This window comes from Simochromis diagramma, unplaced genomic scaffold (genome assembly GCF_900408965.1).
Source record: "Simochromis diagramma unplaced genomic scaffold, fSimDia1.1 OVJJ01000602.1, whole genome shotgun sequence".
In the NCBI taxonomy this organism is placed as follows: Eukaryota; Metazoa; Chordata; class Actinopteri; order Cichliformes; family Cichlidae; genus Simochromis; species Simochromis diagramma.
Window position 1 is genome coordinate 6,380,265 of NW_024387040.1, and position 20,277 is coordinate 6,400,541.

At 41.7% G+C, this 20,277-nt stretch overlaps 2 protein-coding genes across 3 annotated transcripts; one reads left to right on the plus strand and one right to left on the minus strand.

Moving 5' to 3' along the window:
* Positions 1 to 3,427: 3,427 nt before the first annotated feature.
* On the minus strand, positions 3,428 to 12,737 carry zic1 (zic family member 1 (odd-paired homolog, Drosophila)). Its single transcript, XM_040043894.1, has 3 exons — positions 10,588 to 12,737; positions 9,964 to 10,127; positions 3,428 to 9,472 (listed from the first exon to the last, which is right to left on the minus strand). The coding sequence occupies exons 1-3, from the start codon at positions 11,546 to 11,548 to the stop codon at positions 9,275 to 9,277; spliced, it is 1,323 nt and encodes a 440-aa protein (XP_039899828.1). The 5' UTR covers positions 11,549 to 12,737; the 3' UTR covers positions 3,428 to 9,274.
* Positions 12,738 to 14,901: 2,164 nt separating this feature from the next.
* Positions 14,902 to 19,566, plus strand: zic4 (zic family member 4). Of its 2 annotated transcripts, XM_040043893.1 has the most exons (3): positions 14,902 to 16,037; positions 16,146 to 16,766; positions 18,812 to 19,566. In XM_040043893.1, exons 1-3 carry the CDS (start codon positions 15,611 to 15,613, stop codon positions 19,249 to 19,251), a joined length of 1,488 nt encoding a protein of 495 aa, XP_039899827.1. In that variant the 5' UTR covers positions 14,902 to 15,610; the 3' UTR covers positions 19,252 to 19,566. The 2 variants fall into 2 exon arrangements, with proteins under 2 accessions (XP_039899827.1, XP_039899826.1); XM_040043892.1 differs by having other exon boundaries at positions 14,905 to 16,766.
* Positions 19,567 to 20,277: the final 711 nt, after the last annotated feature.

The window sequence follows — 20,277 nt, forward strand, 5'->3', positions numbered from 1 at the left end:
ACAACCTTTAGCGAGAAGTTCAGCCGGATGCTTTTTTTAAAGGACTTATCAACACTTCTCCATTAGACACAAGCCACTGCTGTGCATGGCTTTATAACTAATAGCTGTGTGTGGATGCAGAGCAGGGGGCTGTCATACATTAAAAAAAAAGAAAGAAGAAGAAGTGGTTACAGACAAGTCATGTGATGAATATGACACGTAAACGCTGTCCGTGCTGTTTGCTTTGGTGTGCGTAAACAGACACTCACAATGGACCCAAGCCATCTTTTTTATATCAATATACAACATTAAATAGCTGTAATAAAAAGCATTAAGATATTGCCATCTGGACTGTCACATTCCTGTGGAGGATCCATCTTGAGCATTTGTGGTACATGCAATGTCTGAACATTCATTTTTGAGTTGTAAAGACTGCTGAAAAGTTCCCAGTAAGCCACAAAGCCACAATGCACCATTACTTGTGCAATACAAGCATTTTTGCTCTGATGTGGGCTTGCATGTAGCTGTGATGCCGCTTTCCTCTCAGCTCCAGAACTTTCATGTAGAAATTTAGATGTTGTCAGTCGTTTAAAGCTTAGCTGTTTTTCAGAACTTGATCTCGCGGAGGGGACTTGACCTTTCGTGAGTGCTAACATTTTATTTGCCCTTTCACTGGAGTGGTTTTTGCCGTACCTGTGTAAGGCAGAAGTCTACGTGGTCTTCAAGCAATACAGGTAGCCTTGATATGGGATAGAAAGCATCTAGGCAAGTCAAGGTTACTGCAAACACGCTACATTGCATTCTCACTGTGACACATTTTGTGATTTTAAAAAAAGAAAACTTTATTAATGCAACATATATAAAACCAATTTGATTCTGACAATGAACAGTTTCTATATGCAGACATAAAATACAAATATGATTCTATTTGTAACACAATGACCTTACCTCAGCCAAGACAGAATTATCCTGACACTGTAAACATTAAAATCAGAAGCAGTCGCTAGTTGTTCTCAAAATATCAGAATCTTTAAACGTGATGTCATGATGAGCAAAAATAAAAACAAATGCAAATTCTGCACAAATAAAGTCATAAGAAGTATTGCTGTTTTTATATTTTCTCCTTAAATTAAAACCTTTTGTGTTTACCAATAAATATTTCAGTACATTTTCCTCCAGAAAGTGGCAGTGTGAGGTTTTTGGCCACAGTTGTGGTATATTTTCCGTTGCAGGTGGAAAGACCAATTAGTGATTAATTGGAGGGGGTGGAAAAATAATAAACGGCAAACACCTGGACCACGCAAATTTGGGCCAATCATTATCAATCAAACCATGAGTGAGCAACACCGAATTGGAATAAATGGGATACACGTGCCTTATGATGTGTAACATTTTATTTAGAAATTATTATTAGCCGATAAATTGAATTATCACAGTTGCACCTGTCAAGCGGTCTGTCACTCAGTTAGATATAGACGGATTTCTTGCCTGCCACCATGTTTATGTAAGACAATAACGTAACTCGAGCTGGAAAGTGTGGCTGAGCTGTGCTGCTCCAAACAAAGAGAGAACTGTGTTTGTTTTTCGGATCCTTTTATGCCTGGAGTCATAAAAATAAAAGCAAGCTTTTAGCTTTGATGTTTCACAGAAAAACCCTTTAGTCAACCTTCTCTTCACGCATTACATTGTGTTTTTAGTTACATGTTGATTGTATTACCTTTCAGTGGCTGGCTTTTTGTATGCTAAGCTCTGCATGCCAACTTAAAATGATTACAGAAGCTTTGGATGCATTCAACACTGTGCATTCTCGCCATTTCTTCACATCCCTGTCATAATAGTGCAGAGGTCACCACAGCTTCAGCAAGCAGCGTGACACCGTACATCGCAGATTTTAGACTATTCACACCTAAACCACATTGCATCAGTCGGTTAACTGTGACATGATGGAACATCAGAGTCATAGACATAAAATCGAACTGCGAGAACCTGCGGGCACCAGATGCTGCACACAGTTTGGGCCTTTATTGGAAGAACTGTGGGAAAGAATTTGGCACATCTCACTGAACATCTTTTTTTTTTTTCACTAAAACATTGCATTTAATTTTAAACAGGCTTGCTATTGCTCACATAGTTTTATTAAATCGAGCTCTTTTTGTTTCCAAGTCCGATCATGTGTCTCAGAAATGTGTAGCATGTTGCCTGTTCTCTGGATTCCTTCTCACAGACAGTGCAGCCCACTTTCTCTGTCTTCTGACAGCGTTAGACAGCTAATATCCTGCGTTCTTCAGTTCACCACTTGGTGTGTGTGTGTGTGTGTGTGTATGTGTGTGCACAGTCATACAAACACTCCCACACAGACAGACACATTCAGCTTCCAGGTCTTTCTTGGCTCCCATCACCAGTCAAGTTTCATTTCCACCTGTGTCCTGCTGAGGCAGCTGGTGAAAAATATTCCCTGCCAAGCGCACTGTTATGATGATACCTTACATACCACATTTTTGTTTGCCAAATTTTACTTTTAATCACTCTCTTTCTGTGTTGCTACTATAATTATAAATGAATGCAGTGCTGAGGGGTGGAATAGGACTGATGTGTTGCATCAATCAGTACCTTTCAGCAGGATGCTGTTAATCTGCTGTTACACCGCATTGTTCTGTTGATACCTTCTGCACAGTGGCAACAAGACGATACCAGAACGGCTTACATGTCTTTGTTAAGGTCAGCGAGAATATGTTTTTATCTTTCTGCGTTTCCTGAGAGTGGCAACATTTTAATGCAGGGATAAGGGTTTTGGCTTGACGACACTGCTGCATTTTTATGCCATTCTGAATAGGCTTGATGTCAGAAACGCTTGAATAATAATGAATGCAAAATGTCTACAGATGCACACGCTCTCATGGCAAACACATATACAGCCACAGTGTGCACTGGACTCTAATGATGGATGTCCTTCCATTATCAGAATCAAACTGAACAACAGTGAGCCAGAACAATTACAAAGCACCAAATGTTTGAAGAAGAAGCAGAAAAAAAAACACACACACAGTCGATATTAACATAGCATTGGAAATACCAGCATTTCTACATGCACAAGCCAACTAACCATAGGAATTATGATTCCAGTTTGTTTCATTGCACACACATTTTTTTCCCCCTTTGGAATGATTTACTCACGAGGGGAAGAAAAAAAAGAAATCCATTTTTATTTAAAATATCTGCACTCAAAACACCAGGCAAGCAAAACAACTTATATTTATTGCCCCTTGTCTCTGAAAAATATTTGAAGGGTTTAGGCAGCAGCCCAACAGGAAAACGACAATGAATTTCAGGCAACCCAAAGATTAAGTGGTTGTGCAGAGGGTAGGGTGATTGCTAGATTCGCCGAGATGGTGTTAATGAGCACAAATGCTGCTTGATATTTAATTTTTAGAATTTGATCTTTGTGTTCTTGATAAATTATGACTGCCATTTGTAGCACGAGCTTCTGTTACTTTGCTTGCCATGTAAAGACTCTGAAAATATGCATTGTGACCTTTCACTTGCAATAAGCACACATGAGTTTTGGAAAAGGTAAAAAAAAACATGTTAAGAAATTGTTTGAAAGATTAGAAAATCCTATTTCTACAACAAACCTGTGATATGACAGATAATTTGTGTACATTATGTTCAGAACCTACACGATGGGACTCCATCCTAATCCCCAAATGTGCAAATGGCAACAAAGAGATTCATTCCGTTACCAGTTAACAGTAGGACACCACATGCCATGTTCTCGGGATGATAGCTAATAGGTTAATTTGGACTCATTGTTAAAGCCTTGGGAATACAAAAGAGCATGCAGCAGGATGAAACCCAAACATCTGTTCGTATCAGGTTTTATGTTTCAAGAAACTATTAAGTCCTCGGAGTGGTATGATTTCAGCCATGTTTTCTTTCCAGGCCAGCTTATGATGCATTCTCGCACCAACACTGTGATGTGCAGTGGGTCGGGAGAAACCTGTCACTGATTATCTCTGGCTGGCCAATCCACACTGTGAAATAAAGAGTCATTATCAGACTCATCAGATAAGCAGATGTTGACAAGCTGCTCTGTAAGTGAGAATGCCTCTCCACTGAACAGTGCAGTGATGTACCATATGCATGGTTTGACTTCAGCCGCATAAAATCAAAACACGAGCTTATTTTATTATGGTTGATGAATGTCATAGGCTGCACTCACGTGGTCCAAATGTAAACAAGAGCATGCAGTGATGTCAGCAACGGAAACTTGTTTGAGGGGATTTATAAATGGCTGTGTTTCGAATTAAGAGAAAAGTCGCTGTAAAGATGCTATAAATATAAGACGAACAAATTAAAGGTGAAACTGCCCTTTATCTGATTCTGGGACTCAGGGGTTAAAGGGTTAAAAACAGATGTTTTGGAACCGGAAGTTTGTACATTTGCAGATCTGTTTAACCGCTAACCACCAGAGTGCCCTTGAGCACCACCAAAAATCCACAATGGCCAACTAAACAGCCCACTGTTAGAGCTGCGCATGTGCGAATGGAGCGCATTGACTTTTTACAGGAAAAAACAGGCATCAGACGGTGACTATTTGTTTTTTTTTCTTCTCCTGAAGGCTGAGGTGTGCTGCAGTCTCACCCTGCCGCAAAGCGCTAATTGGGGTGGCCTCATTTAGCAGCACGTCAAAGGGGACGCGACAACACCGTGTCAGCGCCTCCACAAATCTCCTGCATGGTCTAAACTTAATAGCATGTCAGACATCACAACTGATGCAATAGGGGTCACGGTGAGCCTATGTTTCACTATAACGAACCCTTCCCCAACCCCGGCATGAAGACCGGGGTGGCAAAGCGGAGATTAATGTTCCAATCAGCGATGTGGTTAAATAAAAAAGCTGTGAACTATACTAGCTACAGTCTGGATTATCACAAGGCAGACAAACATCAACTAGACAAAAGGAAAGGGGGGGATACAAATTTGTGTTGTTGTTGTTTTTTTTTTTTTGTATTGTTTTGGGTTTTTTGTCTAGAAAATGGCATTATTTCACAACAGCTGGACATTCCATTTGTAAAGACAGATTTCCTCTGCCTGTCACGGACAAAACGGCGAGCTGCTCCAGTGCAGCGTTGGTCCCAGCAGATTACACATGTGGAAGCTCGACTTTAAGTACTTGTAAGAGCTGCTGTTTATAAGAAACGAGGATTTAGCGAGAGTTTCCAACAGGGAATCAGTATCCCAATCAAATCCACCAAACCAATCAAATTTCAGCTTTTAGCGAAATTCTGATAGTTGACTTTTTTTTCTTTTTAAATTTTAAATGCGTTTAAAATTTTGTTTTGGGACGATAATGCCACAAATCTATGTGAAATGAAATATTTACACCTTTCTCTTAGAGTTAAGTGGTGTCTAAAGCGAATAAGAATAGGAATAACTATGAGAATATCAATAACAAAAAAAAAATATTAATTAATTAAACAGTCAAATTTCAAAGGGGCACGAAAATAAAACGATATAAATGACGTCCAGTCACTGAATATGCATGAAGATTAAAAATAACATGCTGTAATTTTTCTGTAAATCAGCGTCTGGATTGTCTTTCTATGCAAACTTAGATGTTCAGTGTGGGATGGATTGCTCCATTACCCAGGCTCTGGCACTGGAGTCGTTTTATGGCTGCAAATAAGACAGGGTTTCTTGGAGGCGTTTCGAAATGTCTGCATGCCAATAAACCAAAGTGGCCTTGACTTGAATTTGACCTTTTTGTATTAGAACCCTTAAGCCCGCCAGATGAGGACTCTGGGATAACGGGTTTGCAAGTTATTTCACGACTTTCAAACTCGGGGCGTAGGCTCCCAAGTTTTTCAACTCCCTTATCACTTAAAAATGGATATCACGTGTAAGCCTCCGCCGGAAACCTAATAGTTAAACCCCACTGCAAATGTTTAACTCATTGATTTAGTTCTCATTGAGTGACGGCAGCTGGGCATGCACATCAGAGCGCTGGCAAAAGCATGGGCACCTCATCCATCAAGGAGCGTGGATTATAGTTTTTTTCTAATCTTGGGCTATACTCCACGTGTCAGTGCAAAGTTTCTGCATAAGCAGCATTTATCAGAGCGTCTGATTTTTTTTTTTAAAAGGGGGGTGATCTCACAAAAAAGGGAAAAAGTAAGGTCCAAACAAGTCATTAAGAGCAGCCACAACTTACAAAATGGGAGGGAAAGAGTTGCAAGTGGGGTTTTTTTTGTTCGTTTTTTTTTTTTTTAATGAAAGCCTATTTCCATATACTGCACGTGCATTTTCAAAAAGCAGAAAACAAAAGTAAGAAAGGTTGAATCTGTCTGATTTTTGATGCGCACATAAGCTGCAGCGTGTCTACCTTGGTAACACAAACGTCAGGCTCGGTTTACTGGCCACAAGTGCTGGTAATAAATATTCATGATGCTGGCGCCTGCGCTTTCCCGATATCTGTTTGTCATTTCCAGACTTGAGCGTAGATACATTTAAAGTGGATGTTTTTCCCCCCGCGCTCCTATTTGATCTGGAGTCACCATCAGCCCTATAGCCTGATGGAAGTCGCCTCCAGCCTCTCGTCGACTCTTCTTTTACGAGCATCTCATTTTCGACACCGTGTGCAGGTTCAGTGTAAAGTAATACGACAGAACCACGAAGTCAGAATTAAGTAGTAAAGTCCCCTGCTTTTTGGATTGGGTTGTGTTGGCAGGGCAAAGAGCTAACGTTTGTTTTCTCGTTTCCTTTTTTTTTTTGTAAGACTTAAAGGTTTTAGTTTCACTATTTGCTAAAAGCATCTGCAGGGAAATTAAAAAACAACGTGGCTAAAGTATGAACTCAAGTCTGTGGCCATTAGCAGGCAAAAACTATGGATCCAGTCTGAGTTTAAATCCATTCCACGAAGAGCATTTTCCATCATTATTAGTCTGGACTCGAAACATAATTTCACATTTAAAGACTTTCCCTCAAATGATAAATAAACTGTTTTTTTGTTTTGTTTTTTTTGCCGAATTGAGCTTTTATCTCAAACATTTGTCAATTTGGCATCAACTTTATATTTAAATAAAATGCACGTGTGGACTATCTGCCAGCCCAGAAAACCACAGGAGCCAGTTTTAACACATCCACTTTAAACTATTTATATTTCAAGTTGCATGTGAACATTTTTCTATAAAGCTGCAAACGAATTCACTGCACGGGCGTGGAGTGCGTCTTTATTTTATTTTTTTTTCACCCCCATAGCGGTGCACGAGAGCAGCATCTGCACTGGGACCAGATAGATAGTGTTAAATAGAGTCGAAAAAGTCATTTTATTACCATCCTTCATTTATCTCCAAATCTAATAGTCCGTGAAAAGAAAATATGAATACATTTCAATACATTTCAACAAATCATCTAAGATGGTGGGAGTCGTTTTTAGGTTTTTTTTTATTTTAGTTTTATTTATTTATTTTTTGCCGCTATAGACGAGCATGCACGAGCACACGCACGCGTTTCCTCTGCTGCTATGTGTACATTTTTTTTTCTTTTGGGACGTTAAATTTGCTGTGTGGCTCTTTTCGGGCTTGTGCGACAAGCCTTTACGAGGGTGCAGACTGACAGATCGTGGCTCCGTGCACACACTGCCAGTGTTAACCATGATCAGTGGCGGCTGCTGATGTGATCTCTGCCTAATGGGGCGGTCAAGCAAGCTGCAGCCAGGAACAATGAGGGGCCAGACTAATACACCAACTCTCCCTAAATCTATGAAATCCGACAAAACGCAGGAAAGAAAAATTAGATTGGAAAATTAGATTCCCGAACAATTAAGTAAGGCAAGAGGGGGGGAAAAAATCCGGTTTTACACCGAGGAACAACCGCCGTGATTAATCGATTTAATTTGCACATTACTGGAGGGCAAAGTGTTGGATGTTAATTTTGGATAAACAGAAGATGCAGACTGGGGAGTGAATTTACTTATTATCGACTGGCAGGAAAAGTTGTGACAGCGTGTTTAAAACACGGCAAACCTTTACGTTCAGAATGAGCTGGTGCCTCACACACGTATATATATCTATATACACACACAAACACACACATACGCGCCTACTGCAAAAGCACCCCCCCACACACACACCCACACACATATACGCACACACATAAAGAGTTAAAATTATTTGTGCAACTAACCATGCAATTATTCTTCCATCGGAACTGTACTAAATGGATTATCGTGGTGGAAAAAAGGGGGTCTGTTTTGGTGATGCATCCTATAAAAAGAACCCATTAGTTTAACACAGCACTCATGTTGAGATCAACCTCAAACACTAATGAAACCAATAACCTCCAACGCATTGCATTCTTGTATTTTTTTAATCCTTTAATATAGTACGAAATGTATCCAAACATTTTTTTTGTTGTTTTTGTAAACTAAATTTTACATACGAGCGCATTTCTCCATAAATACCGATCATTTCTAACATGTTACCGGTCCTTTACATGCGGATAAATATGGAAAATTGAGCTACTTACATAATACTTCCTTTCAGACAAAGCAATTGACAGAGATTTTATAATTATCACTACATAAACAGATTGACACGGAATTTCAGGCTTTCACTACACGATTTATCGACATGACATTAAATAACAACAATGATACTGTGCTACTCAAACTGGACCTTGGACGAAAATGTTGCACTGAATAGGCTACAAAAGCACATTAATACTAAGAGTCGGTTAAGTCGACGTGTAGACTGTAGTAATACTGAATAATTCACATTTGGTACACAACTATAACATTCTTTTCAATGAAGTCTATTCATCGCAGTATTCTTAAAACCATCTCATTTTTCCATATATCTAGGGACCACATTTTTCACAAATTCCCTTAAACTGTGATAGAACTATTTACAAAATAAAATATTACATTTTTTTCAACTTGGTGAAATCCTTATGTACAAAAATTCAGGCCTCTACCCGCAGATAGCATGCTTTTTGAGATCTCTCTCTTCTTCCTTTTTTTTTTTTTGAGCAGTCTCTCAGTAAAAATAAAGACTCAAAGAAATATTTAGGGGGGAAAAGTTTAAGTAGGTGGCTGTCCTTGCCTCCTTTATGTCCATGCATTCTCTTTCACTGACATTAAGGCAGCCTTTTATTGATCGTTTGGGCCTCCCGTGTTTTTTTCAGTCCTCGTTTCACTGGCTGACTTGATAAAGTCTTTGATTCCAAGCAGTTTTATTTATTTCTTTATTTCTGCAGTCTTTTTTCCCCTTGCTTTCTTTTTCTTTTTCAAAAATATTTACACGTACCATTCATTGAAATTTGACGACAGCGTGCTGTGGCTGGTTGTGTGGTGTACTGCTGAGGCTGCTGGTGATATGGAGCTGCTGCTCTGGTTCTCTGTGGACGGTGATACTATGGTGGGAGGTGTCGACGACTCGTACCCTGAACTGGCCGCTGGAGATGGCTGCGATCCTGCATTGTTGGATTCGTGGACCTGCGAGTAATGAGAAACGTGTTTTGAGAATCGTGGTGCACCGTGGGGGTTTTTGTTTTCGTTTTGTTTTTGATCAAACACAGAACATAAGAACCTCATCAAAACAAATTAAAAGTCCTAATCTGACTGTTGGGGGACATGTGCAGAATTCTAAAAAAACACACCAAAAAAAAGAAACAAAAAAAGCATACCCAAAACATAATTATTCCCATTAAGATCTTAATCTGATTTGTCGGTTAAAGAAAGAAAGTGTCAAGACAAATTAACTTGTGTTTCTGTTACTACACTGAAGGAAAAAAAGGAGGGGGGGAAAACTGGGACATCCTGTTAGAATAAAATCATACAAATAAAGAAATATTTTGTATCCTGGTTTCCAGTCACACATTGAAAGCAGCAAAAAATAAACCAGTCTGTGAATTGCACTTGCACACAGGTAAACATTGCAGGAATACAAAAAAATACAATAATAATAATAATAAAACGGGTTTTACCTTCATGTGTTTTCGGAGGGAGCTGGGGTGTGTGTATGACTTGTCGCACATTTTGCAGAGATAGGGCTTGTCCGATGTGTGGACGTGCATGTGTTTCTTGCGGTCACTGCTGTTTGCAAACCGCCTGTCGCAGCCTTCAAACTCACATTTAAAAGGCTTCTCACCTAAACGAAGCAAGAAAAATAACAATATAGTGTTTGACACCGATGGGGCTTTAACATTATTATTACACATTTTATTTTGACTTTATATAATTGAAGATGCAAAACAGTAACCAGAGTAAAATTTTATATTTTTTTTTAAATAGTCATTTGGATTGGATTGCCTTGCAATAATTATCTACTGTAAATACATTTGAATCAGCTCATTTAGATGTGCATAAATAAAACAATTTGAATTAAAATATTATTTTAAATGTAATAGAAAATAGAAAATCTGGGGAAGCAAAAAGAAAAGCCTATAAAATATTTTCTGTCGACAGCTGCACTGAGTCAAATGTCAGTGAAGATACTGCAGCTGCCTTATAAATAATAATCCTGATTGCATGCATATTTTGGATGAGGCATTCTCAGCACTGATTTTGGCACTAAGAAAAAAAAAACGGTCAATCTGTGCGGATCTTACCGGTGTGAGTCCTTTTGTGTATTTTTAGATTTTCCGATCGAGCAAATACTTTGCCACAGCCGGGGAACGGACACGGAAAGGGCTTTTCACCGGTGTGTACTCTGATATGATTTACAAGTTTGTATTTGGCTTTGAATGGCTTTCCTTCTCTGGAGCAGTCCTCCCAGAAGCAAATGTGGTTCGTCTGCTCTGGTCCTCCCACATGCTCCACCGTTAGATGGGTCACAAGCTCGTGCATCGTGCTAAAAGTTTTGTTGCACGACTTTTTGGGATTCGTCAGCTGCTCCGGTTCGATCCACTTGCAGATAAGCTCTTGTTTGATCGGCTGCCTCATGTATCGAAAGAAGGCCCCTGCTCCGTGATGTGCAGCCATATTCATGTTCATGGGGCCATAGCCGTGCAGCTGGGTTGACGCATAGTGGTCAGACCTGGGGCTCGTAACGTGGCCATACTGGTCGGCCCGTCCGTACATGTCCCCCGAGAAGCCCAGTCGCATCTGGCTGTTGACCACGTTGGAAGAGGCATGGCTTGCTGCTTGCTCGTGGAGCCCTGGGAAGAGCAGGTGCCCGGCTGCATCTGAGTGTCCATGTGGCCCTGCGAAACTTCCGGAGGCAAACAGACTGTGCTGCGCCCCGGTGGCATCCCCAAAACCCCGATTTCTGAAGAGAAAGTCCCTGGTGGAGTTGAAAGCCGCCGTGGAGTAAGAGCCAACGTGGGTCGGGTGGTGATGGTGTCCCAAGGCAGCTGCTGCGTAGCCGGGCGCCTGGGAAGAAAACGCCGTCTGTCCGGAGCCAATATCGTGGGAGCTGTGGTTTATTTTGAAGGCGCCCATCCCATCCGCGAACGGATTTATCCCCAACGCTACTTCTCTCTCTGTGACTTCGCCTGTTGAGTGATGCCGTGAGGAGCCGAAAGTAGTGACTCCTATGGTGGGATACTGCGGTCCTGCGTCCAGGAGCATCTTCAGTCTAGACTCGCTGAGACGACTGAGAGCAGAAATCAAAAAACCACGCGCAGATATTCTTCCTCCCCCTCTCTGTATCTCTTGGACCTCTACACTGAGCAAACTCTCAAATCCACCGAATTTCTGTTTACTTTTTAAGACGCGAGGAATCCCCCTATACCGCTCATCCGATGCACACGCAAAATCGTGTATACATGCAATATTGTCTTTTGCGGTTTATCTTCCTGTGGCGCAACTTTCACCTCCTCAGTCAGGCGGTGAGCTCTAGACTGATAGTCGCAATCATTCCTGCAGATAAATGAATTGAAAAGACAACACAGTCCAGCCCTGATGAATGGGAGAGGAGGGGGGTAGTCACGTGGCTCCGGAGCTTCTCGTTCATTGGCGGAGCCCCTTTCCCCCCAATAACATCCACTCACCAAATAACAATCCACGGTGCAGGGCCCTCACTTCTATTGGCCTCTTTGCATCATCAATCCCAGATATTGTGAGAATGCTGACTGTGAATTTGGTTAAAGGGCTGAATAACAGCAAAACAAAAGTTGGGAAACACAAGACAACAATTGGCCTCGTAGAAAGTAAGTCGAAGCCCGTTTTGCAGCCACGGAGTGCAGAAGGGTTACAAACCAAACGTTGCCTTTGTTGCCATGGCCATCAGATTACCAAGCACGCCCTTTTTTTGTTTGTGTAATTGGCAACGTTTTGTACAGTTAAGCGCTCAGGCTGACAGATGCGTCAATCTGTTTGTCTGCTTTCGATGATTATTATCTGACACTTCTCTTATTTATTGCACGTGGGACAGCATTCAGGAGATCATGAAACCTGACAGAGTTCTAACCTGGACCCATCATCACGTGTGCCAGGTACAGGTATAGAGAGACACGGTTTAGATGTGTTTCATTCGGAAAACTTAGGGGAACCGCTATTTGAAGTTCATTTGTGGTCATCACTCTCTCGAAAGGCAGGGGATTATCATTTTATCTGTTTCACTTCAAATGGGTTCATACAACATTTTGTTTTCTTCCTCTTGTGCGCACTCCGAGTTTTGTAGCTCTGTTTCACTTCAACACTGTGTTTCGGCGTCCACTGAAGCGCACACCAGTGGAACATCTGTGCTTTAGATTTCCACATCATGCTCACCAGCACCCCGCGTTCACAAAGGTTACCTTGAATATATAGGCCAGTATTTAACTTGGATCTACAACTATACCTAATGTATCCATCACGGTTTGGCTGAGCTTGCGCGACTCACTCTATTTTATTTTATTTTTTTTTTAGCAGACCAGCAATGCATAACCTGTGTGTAAAACGTTGTGGGTTGTCGAAGTTATCAAGTGGGATTTGCGGCGCTCTCTGCAGGAACCTCCGGCTGCTAGAGTTCAAAGCCACACGCACAGACGTGCCATACAAACCATTAAAATATCTTCTTGGCTACTAGACTGGCTTCTACAAACCATTCTCCTAGTCAGCCTTAGGAGACCAAGGAAAGAGAGGAAGTTTTGTTGTTCTCAATTTAACAAGTAGAACTACGACTTGATCCGACCTTTTTTTTCCTTTTAGGTGTCCCCATATTCTGCTATACAAAATTTTGGAGGGATATTTCAACAGGTGGGAAACGGTAAGAATGGCATATCATTGATAAGCTGAGAGTATTGTATACAAAATTGAAACATGCAAAGATAAATTAGAGTTGTTGCAGTAGTACCTGACACTGCAACGCACTCAAAGTTCCCCGTGTGCCTCAAAATGAATTGAACATATTTAGTTTTAATGCGCAAAAGCTATAGGCTATCCTAATGAAACGGCCAATAATCGGCTATGATACTACATGTGCAGAATTGAAATTGTTAGCAGAAGCTATTTGAGGGTTTAAAGTGAAAGCCAAAGGAGCAAATGCGACGTTTTATGAGACCTCGCTGCATTATTCAGCTTTTTGGTTTGGGATCTCGTACAGCTCCCTAGCTTACTTGTCTCCAAGAGTGAGTGAGTGCATGCACAACTTGGACCAGAAATAGCACTTCAAAGTTTTGCATTACGCTGGTGCTGTGATGCCTCTGAAGGCTGCAGCTGTGAGCCTCATGAGCCACATGCGTAAAGGCCATTTAATAAACATCTTTTGGATCCGTCACGTCTCAAAATATTGACTCAGTTTCTAATGTGCTGGATATGACGCTGTCAGCAAAGGTTTTGACAAGTCAATCCATAGAAATAACCTAGAGTAATACAGGTTTGCAACTGATTTTCTCTTATCAAAAAATGGTAGCTGATTAAAAGTCACTTAATATTTGGTTAATTGCTTTATTTTAATTACTACATCTAAGAATGATGAATTCAGTCACCCTTAAACACAAGTTCAGATTGTGTGCACTTGTTTTTCTCATTAACGGAAATGCTGACGAGCGACTCTGAAAATAATTTGGGGTTTTAGACTTGACTCTACAAATTACGAACCACATAGAAGACAAACAGCACCTATTAAAACACCTCGTATCTGACATCAGATTGACCACTACTTTATGGATTTCACAAAGTCACAGTTATCTTTTTTTCCCCTGCAAACAGAGATGAAAAAACTTCAGTCAAAATGAGCCGCACATGTCGAATTGGTGTATATAACGCATACTCCCAAAATGTAAAAAACAAATAAGGAAAAGTCAAAGTAATGGCAGCGTCACAAGAGAAAAAAAATCTAATACAACTTCCACAGTTATGATATTGCAAGACAATTATTGCAGTGTCGGCATGCAAGATTGTTTCACCGAAAAAGTCAACCATGCTGAAAATTATAGTCCGTGTGAAGCTATATAAACAAATTAGTCAGCATTGTAATAACTAACCATTTGATTTCTTTTAGTCTGCTGACGGTTTAAAAAAGACAAAGTCCGTGTAGAAAAAAATACCAGTCTTAGTGGAGGATAATTTATACAACCGCACGGCGTTTTGTTACGATTTGTTGCTATTACTGTCTTTCTGTTAGGCATTCAAACAAAGATAGAAAAATAATCACGGTTAGTTTTATCCTTTGCAGGATAAGCTTGTATCGGTACTTACAGTGGGCTACAGAAACGATTTATTTTGAACTTAAGTCTGCGACGGCACCACCTTCTGTGACCCTCATCTGCTACCGTCCTGGGTCTAAAGCAAAATTACCCCGGATCATAACAACAGGTCCCGTCCATTACATTTTTTTCCTCGGGACAATGGCCGCAGCTCGCCCTATTCACACATCCTACTCACACGGATCCCACCAGGCAGAGCACGGAGTCAGCTCTGTAGTATCCGCTGAAGGGCAAACGGCTGGATATGTAAATATGTGCATTTATCAAAGCGCATATTAATGGTATGTACTCCGGACTATTTAAAACTACCACGTGGAGTTGTCCTTTGCACAAGTTTTTCTCCGCTGACATCGATCGTTTACGTGCGTAAACTTACGCGTAATTTGTGCGTAAAGCTGCCCTTGATACGCTGCAGTGCAAAATAAAGATATCACTGCATTATTTATGATCCTTACAACTTTTACAGCGACAATATGTACACTCTTCGCGGAGCAGTCTGTTTTGTAAGGACATAATCAAAGTGGGGAAATTGCTATTTCATAGCCTCACAGCCTTTGTGAGCCGCAACAAAAGAGAGGCGACTGTATATCGGGATCAACTTTTTAGGACTTTTATTGTACAATAACCTTTGCATAACAACTATTCCTTTTTTTCCTGAGCGTTGCCCGAGGCACTGCGCATGCGCGGTAGCTGCTCGCTGTCACTAAGACATTTTTCTTCACGTTGGAAACTGTCACTGGTGACGTCAATCACAGAGCTCTGACCAATTAGAGCGCAGGGTGATTGTTTAGCTCCACGGGCTGCAGCGCCTACCATGAATCTCTATTCAGTATCAAAGCGTCCTGCTGCTGCCTCTCAACCGAATGGGATTCCATGTAGTCTGCAGATAGACTTAACTTTATAAAGTTTTTTTTCTTTATTTTTTCATTGCGATTAAAATATATTTGTCATCATCATTATTATTTTGCCTGCTGTCAAGTTATTCTAAAATTAGGAAGTAATGAGCGTGGATGCTTTGGGAAGCCCCGTGATGGACCCTACGTTTTCCAAACGGAACACGGCGCTGAGATTAGTTGACTTGGCAGGGGCTCACCACCATCACCATCATCACCACCATACCCCTCAGAGCGTGACAGGCTTCCCGGGGTTCAGCAGCCATCCACACTCAATGGCTCACTCGCACCCTGGGGAGATTACTGCGGAACCCCGCCTGGGGCCGAGTCCATTCGGGCCAGAACACATGGGGCACTCCGCGGCCCTCAAAATCAGCCCAGCCCATCATTATCCCCACCACCATCACCACCACCACAATCATCATATGGCAGGCCACAGTGAAGTGGTCTCCAGTCAAACGGGAGCTTTTGGCCCGGTTCAGGCGACATCGGTCCCCTATTCTATGTCTCACACGGCCCAGGCTTTATCTGCAGGTAGGGATTTCCTCATCCGGAGAGATCTGACAGCTCAAGCCATGCCAGTACTGACTGACCAGACTGCTGGTTCAGCCTCTCACCACGGAATGTTTGTCTCAACAACAGGTAGCTATCCCGGACACTATGGTCATCACCCTGACGCTGGGAACCATACCCTCTTCTCCGGACTCCACCACGAGCAGCCTTCTAGCGGATCACCGGGTGGCCAAACACTGAATGGACAAATAAGGTTAGGACTACCTGGAGAAATGTATGTTAGGTCTGATCACTTGAGTCAAGTGGCAGGCTCCAGGGCTGATCCGTTCTCTGCCTCGCCTTTGCATGGCTACGGTGGTCTGAATCTGAACATGAATCTTAGCGCTCACCACCACCACGGAGCCGGTGCCTTTTTCCGCTACATGAGGCAGCCGATAAAGCAAGAGCTGATTTGCAAGTGGCTGGAGCCGGAGCACTCGCCGAAGAAACTTTGCTCCAAAACTTACAGCACCATGCACGAACTCGTAACGCATGTGACGGTAGAGCACGTTGGAGGACCAGAGCAAGCGAACCATATATGTTTTTGGGAAGAGTGTCCCAGGGAAGGCAAACCGTTTAAAGCAAAATACAAACTTGTAAATCACATTCGAGTGCACACCGGGGAGAAACCGTTTCCGTGTCCGTTCCCTGGTTGTGGGAAAGTGTTCGCAAGATCCGAAAATCTAAAGATTCACAAAAGGACGCACACAGGTCAGTGGCTTAATATTCATAGAAGGAAATGCTGTGATTGTTGGAAATGCACTGTAAATCGTAAAATAGAGCTATCAAGTCGCATTTTAAAATTCAGCTGTGGGGTTTGCACGCTTTCTACTTGCAAGTGAAGTGATTTTTTTGTGGATAATTTTCCATTATTTATTTATTGTAATTTTATTTTACGCAACTTTACGCATTATAATGCACTTTCATGACCTGTGGCAATTAATCAGTCCGCGCTGCTGCTCGATAGCCTATACAGCAGGACGCAACAGCTACTGGCCACCTGTTTGTTATGAGTTGCATCAGTGCTCGCAAGTTTCACAAAGGTTGGGTTTGGGGATTATGGTACAGCTCGCTCAGGCGTTTGACGGTTCAACCTCTTGTTTACACCACAGCACAAAGACTGAGGCCCACGTCAGGTCCTGTTTAGTTCAGTGCATGTCCTGCCAGACATGACTGGCAGCAAAGCTGGAAAGGTGCATCTTCACTTTTAGCAACTGATATAATGGTTATGATGATGATGATGTGGAGATGATGTTTTTATTTTTGCCTTGGCCACCCACTTCATCTGTTATTAGTATTATTTTTAGTAGTAATATTATTATTATTGTGTTTCATTTTTTGTCGCTGTTATTTCAAAATCATGTAAGCTACGTGTAGCTGTGTGTTTCATCAATCTGAAAGTAACCGGTTCATACAGAAAACGTGCTTTTTGGACGATTAAGCCTGTGTACCCTTTAGCTCAAGCAACAAGTTTACAAGTGGAGACGGCTGAAACAGTTTACTAACAGGCAGGTTTGCACAGCTGACTGACTACCTGCATAATGATGGGTGTGCATGCAATGCAGCTTAAAGCATCTCTGATTTAACTGCAAAAACAAATACTGGTGCAACATGGCTGCTTGCCACCCAGTGACGTGCTGTGGAACTAGGAGGGAAAAGAGGCCTGACAATGTCGAGTCAGACTTGTAAATTAATACAATTACTTTTGCCCTTCTTTTTTTTATCGGTGGCTACATGGCAATATCCCTCTGTTTCATTTCTGCACCCTATGTATTATTCATATAATTTGCTCACATTACCTAAGTACAAATCTGCTAAATTATTTCTGTGTGTTGACTCCCAAGGGGCCTGGTCCTTGGTATCATGTTTAAAACCTATCCGAAAGTGTAGTTATGACTGGGGCTGCCCCTGGGGTCTGCTCCTCGACGGTTTCTTGTACTACACTAATATCCTTGATTGGCTCTCTCAACCCAACAGCTGAAGGTCAAATTGATATTCAGCCCGCAAGTGTAATTAGACAGAGGCAATTACATATTCTCAAAAGCTTTAATCGGGGGAGAAAAATCAGCAGTGGATGATTTCCGTGTAATTTATTCAGATTGTCTTTTTTTTTTTTTTTGCCTTGTCATAATCAGGTAGAAATACTTGTTATTAAAACGCAAAATTAGAGCCAGTCCACAACCGTTTGCAGGATTCAAATTACACACAGACTGCGTTATCGCACAGTAGGTGAAGCCTGGCGGTGGCAGTGCTTTGATTCATCATTATTTTGAGCCGGTATTACAGGCCTGCTACGTCTGTGCTCGTAGCTTGTCTGTTTTGACTGATGCCTTGATGGATGCATACACCAGGTATAGACCCAGGACAGTAGGGGTTCAGCCCTCATGTTTACACCAGACTGGGAGCTGTCCAGGCGGGCAAACTTTTGTTTTCATAGTGCAAGTGGGAGGAGGGGGGTGTAAATGCCCAAAATAAAATCAAATGGCATTATAAAGATAAACATGAAATAATAAAAGCTGGCACACTTTTACATATTTTTGGCTCTATTCATACAGTTCATAGTTCATTTTCAGCTCGTGCTCTCATATGTTACACTTAACCAGGTTGTTTGTACATTTCATATAAAAGTGAAGACATGTAGGGAGAAAAAGTATGTTAATGAAAAGGCAGCTTAGTGCCTCAGGGTGAGTATCACGTGTTCACATTTTAACTCTTTCATTTGCTTATTTGTGTTTTATCTTGTCTCACAAAAACAGGTGAGAAACCCTTCAAATGTGAATTTGACGGCTGCGACAGACGCTTCGCCAACAGCAGTGACCGGAAAAAGCACTCGCACGTTCACACCAGCGATAAGCCCTACAACTGCAAAGTGAGAGGCTGCGATAAGTCCTACACACACCCCAGCTCCCTGAGGAAACACATGAAGGTGCACTGCAAGTCCCCTCCGCCTAGCTCGGGCTATGAGTCGTCCACTCCCTCCCTGGTCTCCCCTTCCTCAGACTTGGGCCGGGAACCAGGCGGCTCCTCGGTGTTGTCAGAGCCGGTGGGAGCCTCCCAGCCCGCGAATTTAAGCGAGTGGTACGTCTGTCACAGCTCAGGTGCCAGCGGCGCCCAAACACCACCCAGCGGGCACTCTACACCCGACCCCGCAGACGAACCACCTTACAGAAACCCAGAACCGAGGGACGCTTTTTAACCCGGCTCAAGCTCACACACACACACACACACACACACACACACACACACACACACACACACACACACACACACACACACACACCAGCAGAGACAGAAACACATTTCCACAAGCTTAACAATTAAAAACGCGGTTTGGCTTTGGTGCCCATGTGCCTGTTTAGGACCACTGGTACCCTTGTTTTGGAGGGGGGGGGGGGGGGGGGGGCGTGAAGGGGATGAGCCACAAAACAGAAATCCAGAATCAAGAGACGCATTTTAACCACATCGGAAGGAAAATGTGCTAACCGTGAAGACGTGCTAATTTCCAGGCATATAAAAAGAATATATTTTCAAACATCACTTGTTCAGAGCGGTTGGCTCGGTGCCTACACGCCCTGACGGCCCACAGGTCCACTTACGGAGAGAGTCTTGTAAATCTGTTAGACAATGTGGTACATTATTGTAGGCTTAGGCATGTTGGTGTAAAATTATTATTATTATTATATTTTTTTTTTGTAAATGAGTTTGGACTTCGATATGTTTTTATTTATTTTTCAATCTAACATTGAAGGATTTTGTATTACCGAACCAAAGTGCATGTTTGAATTAGAACAACAACAGCAACGGAGACAAAAAGGAAAAAAAATGTACATTTGTAAATTTTTGTAAGTTTCGATGTGTTGATGTTGATAGTTTTGTAAGGATCTGTCTTCGGAGCAGTTTCTTACCGGATACTGCGGCTATTTGTACAAAAACATTTTATGTTTACATCTTACGTCCCCTCCCAAACATTTGTGCAGAGGGTCAGTAATTAAGCTGTTTCATATGCCTGCAGTATTTGATATACAACCGTGAAATTATAAATGTTTTTATCAAAGTGGGCATTTTGTGATCTTTTTTTTTTTTTGTATCATTGTTGTCTTTTTTTTTTTTTTTTTTTTTTTGAATATCTGAAATCCAGCGGCACTCAAAATGCGTACCGAATTGCCTTGTAATTTGTGAGTATTTTGAATAAATCTTGTATGACAAAAGTTAAATCCCTGAG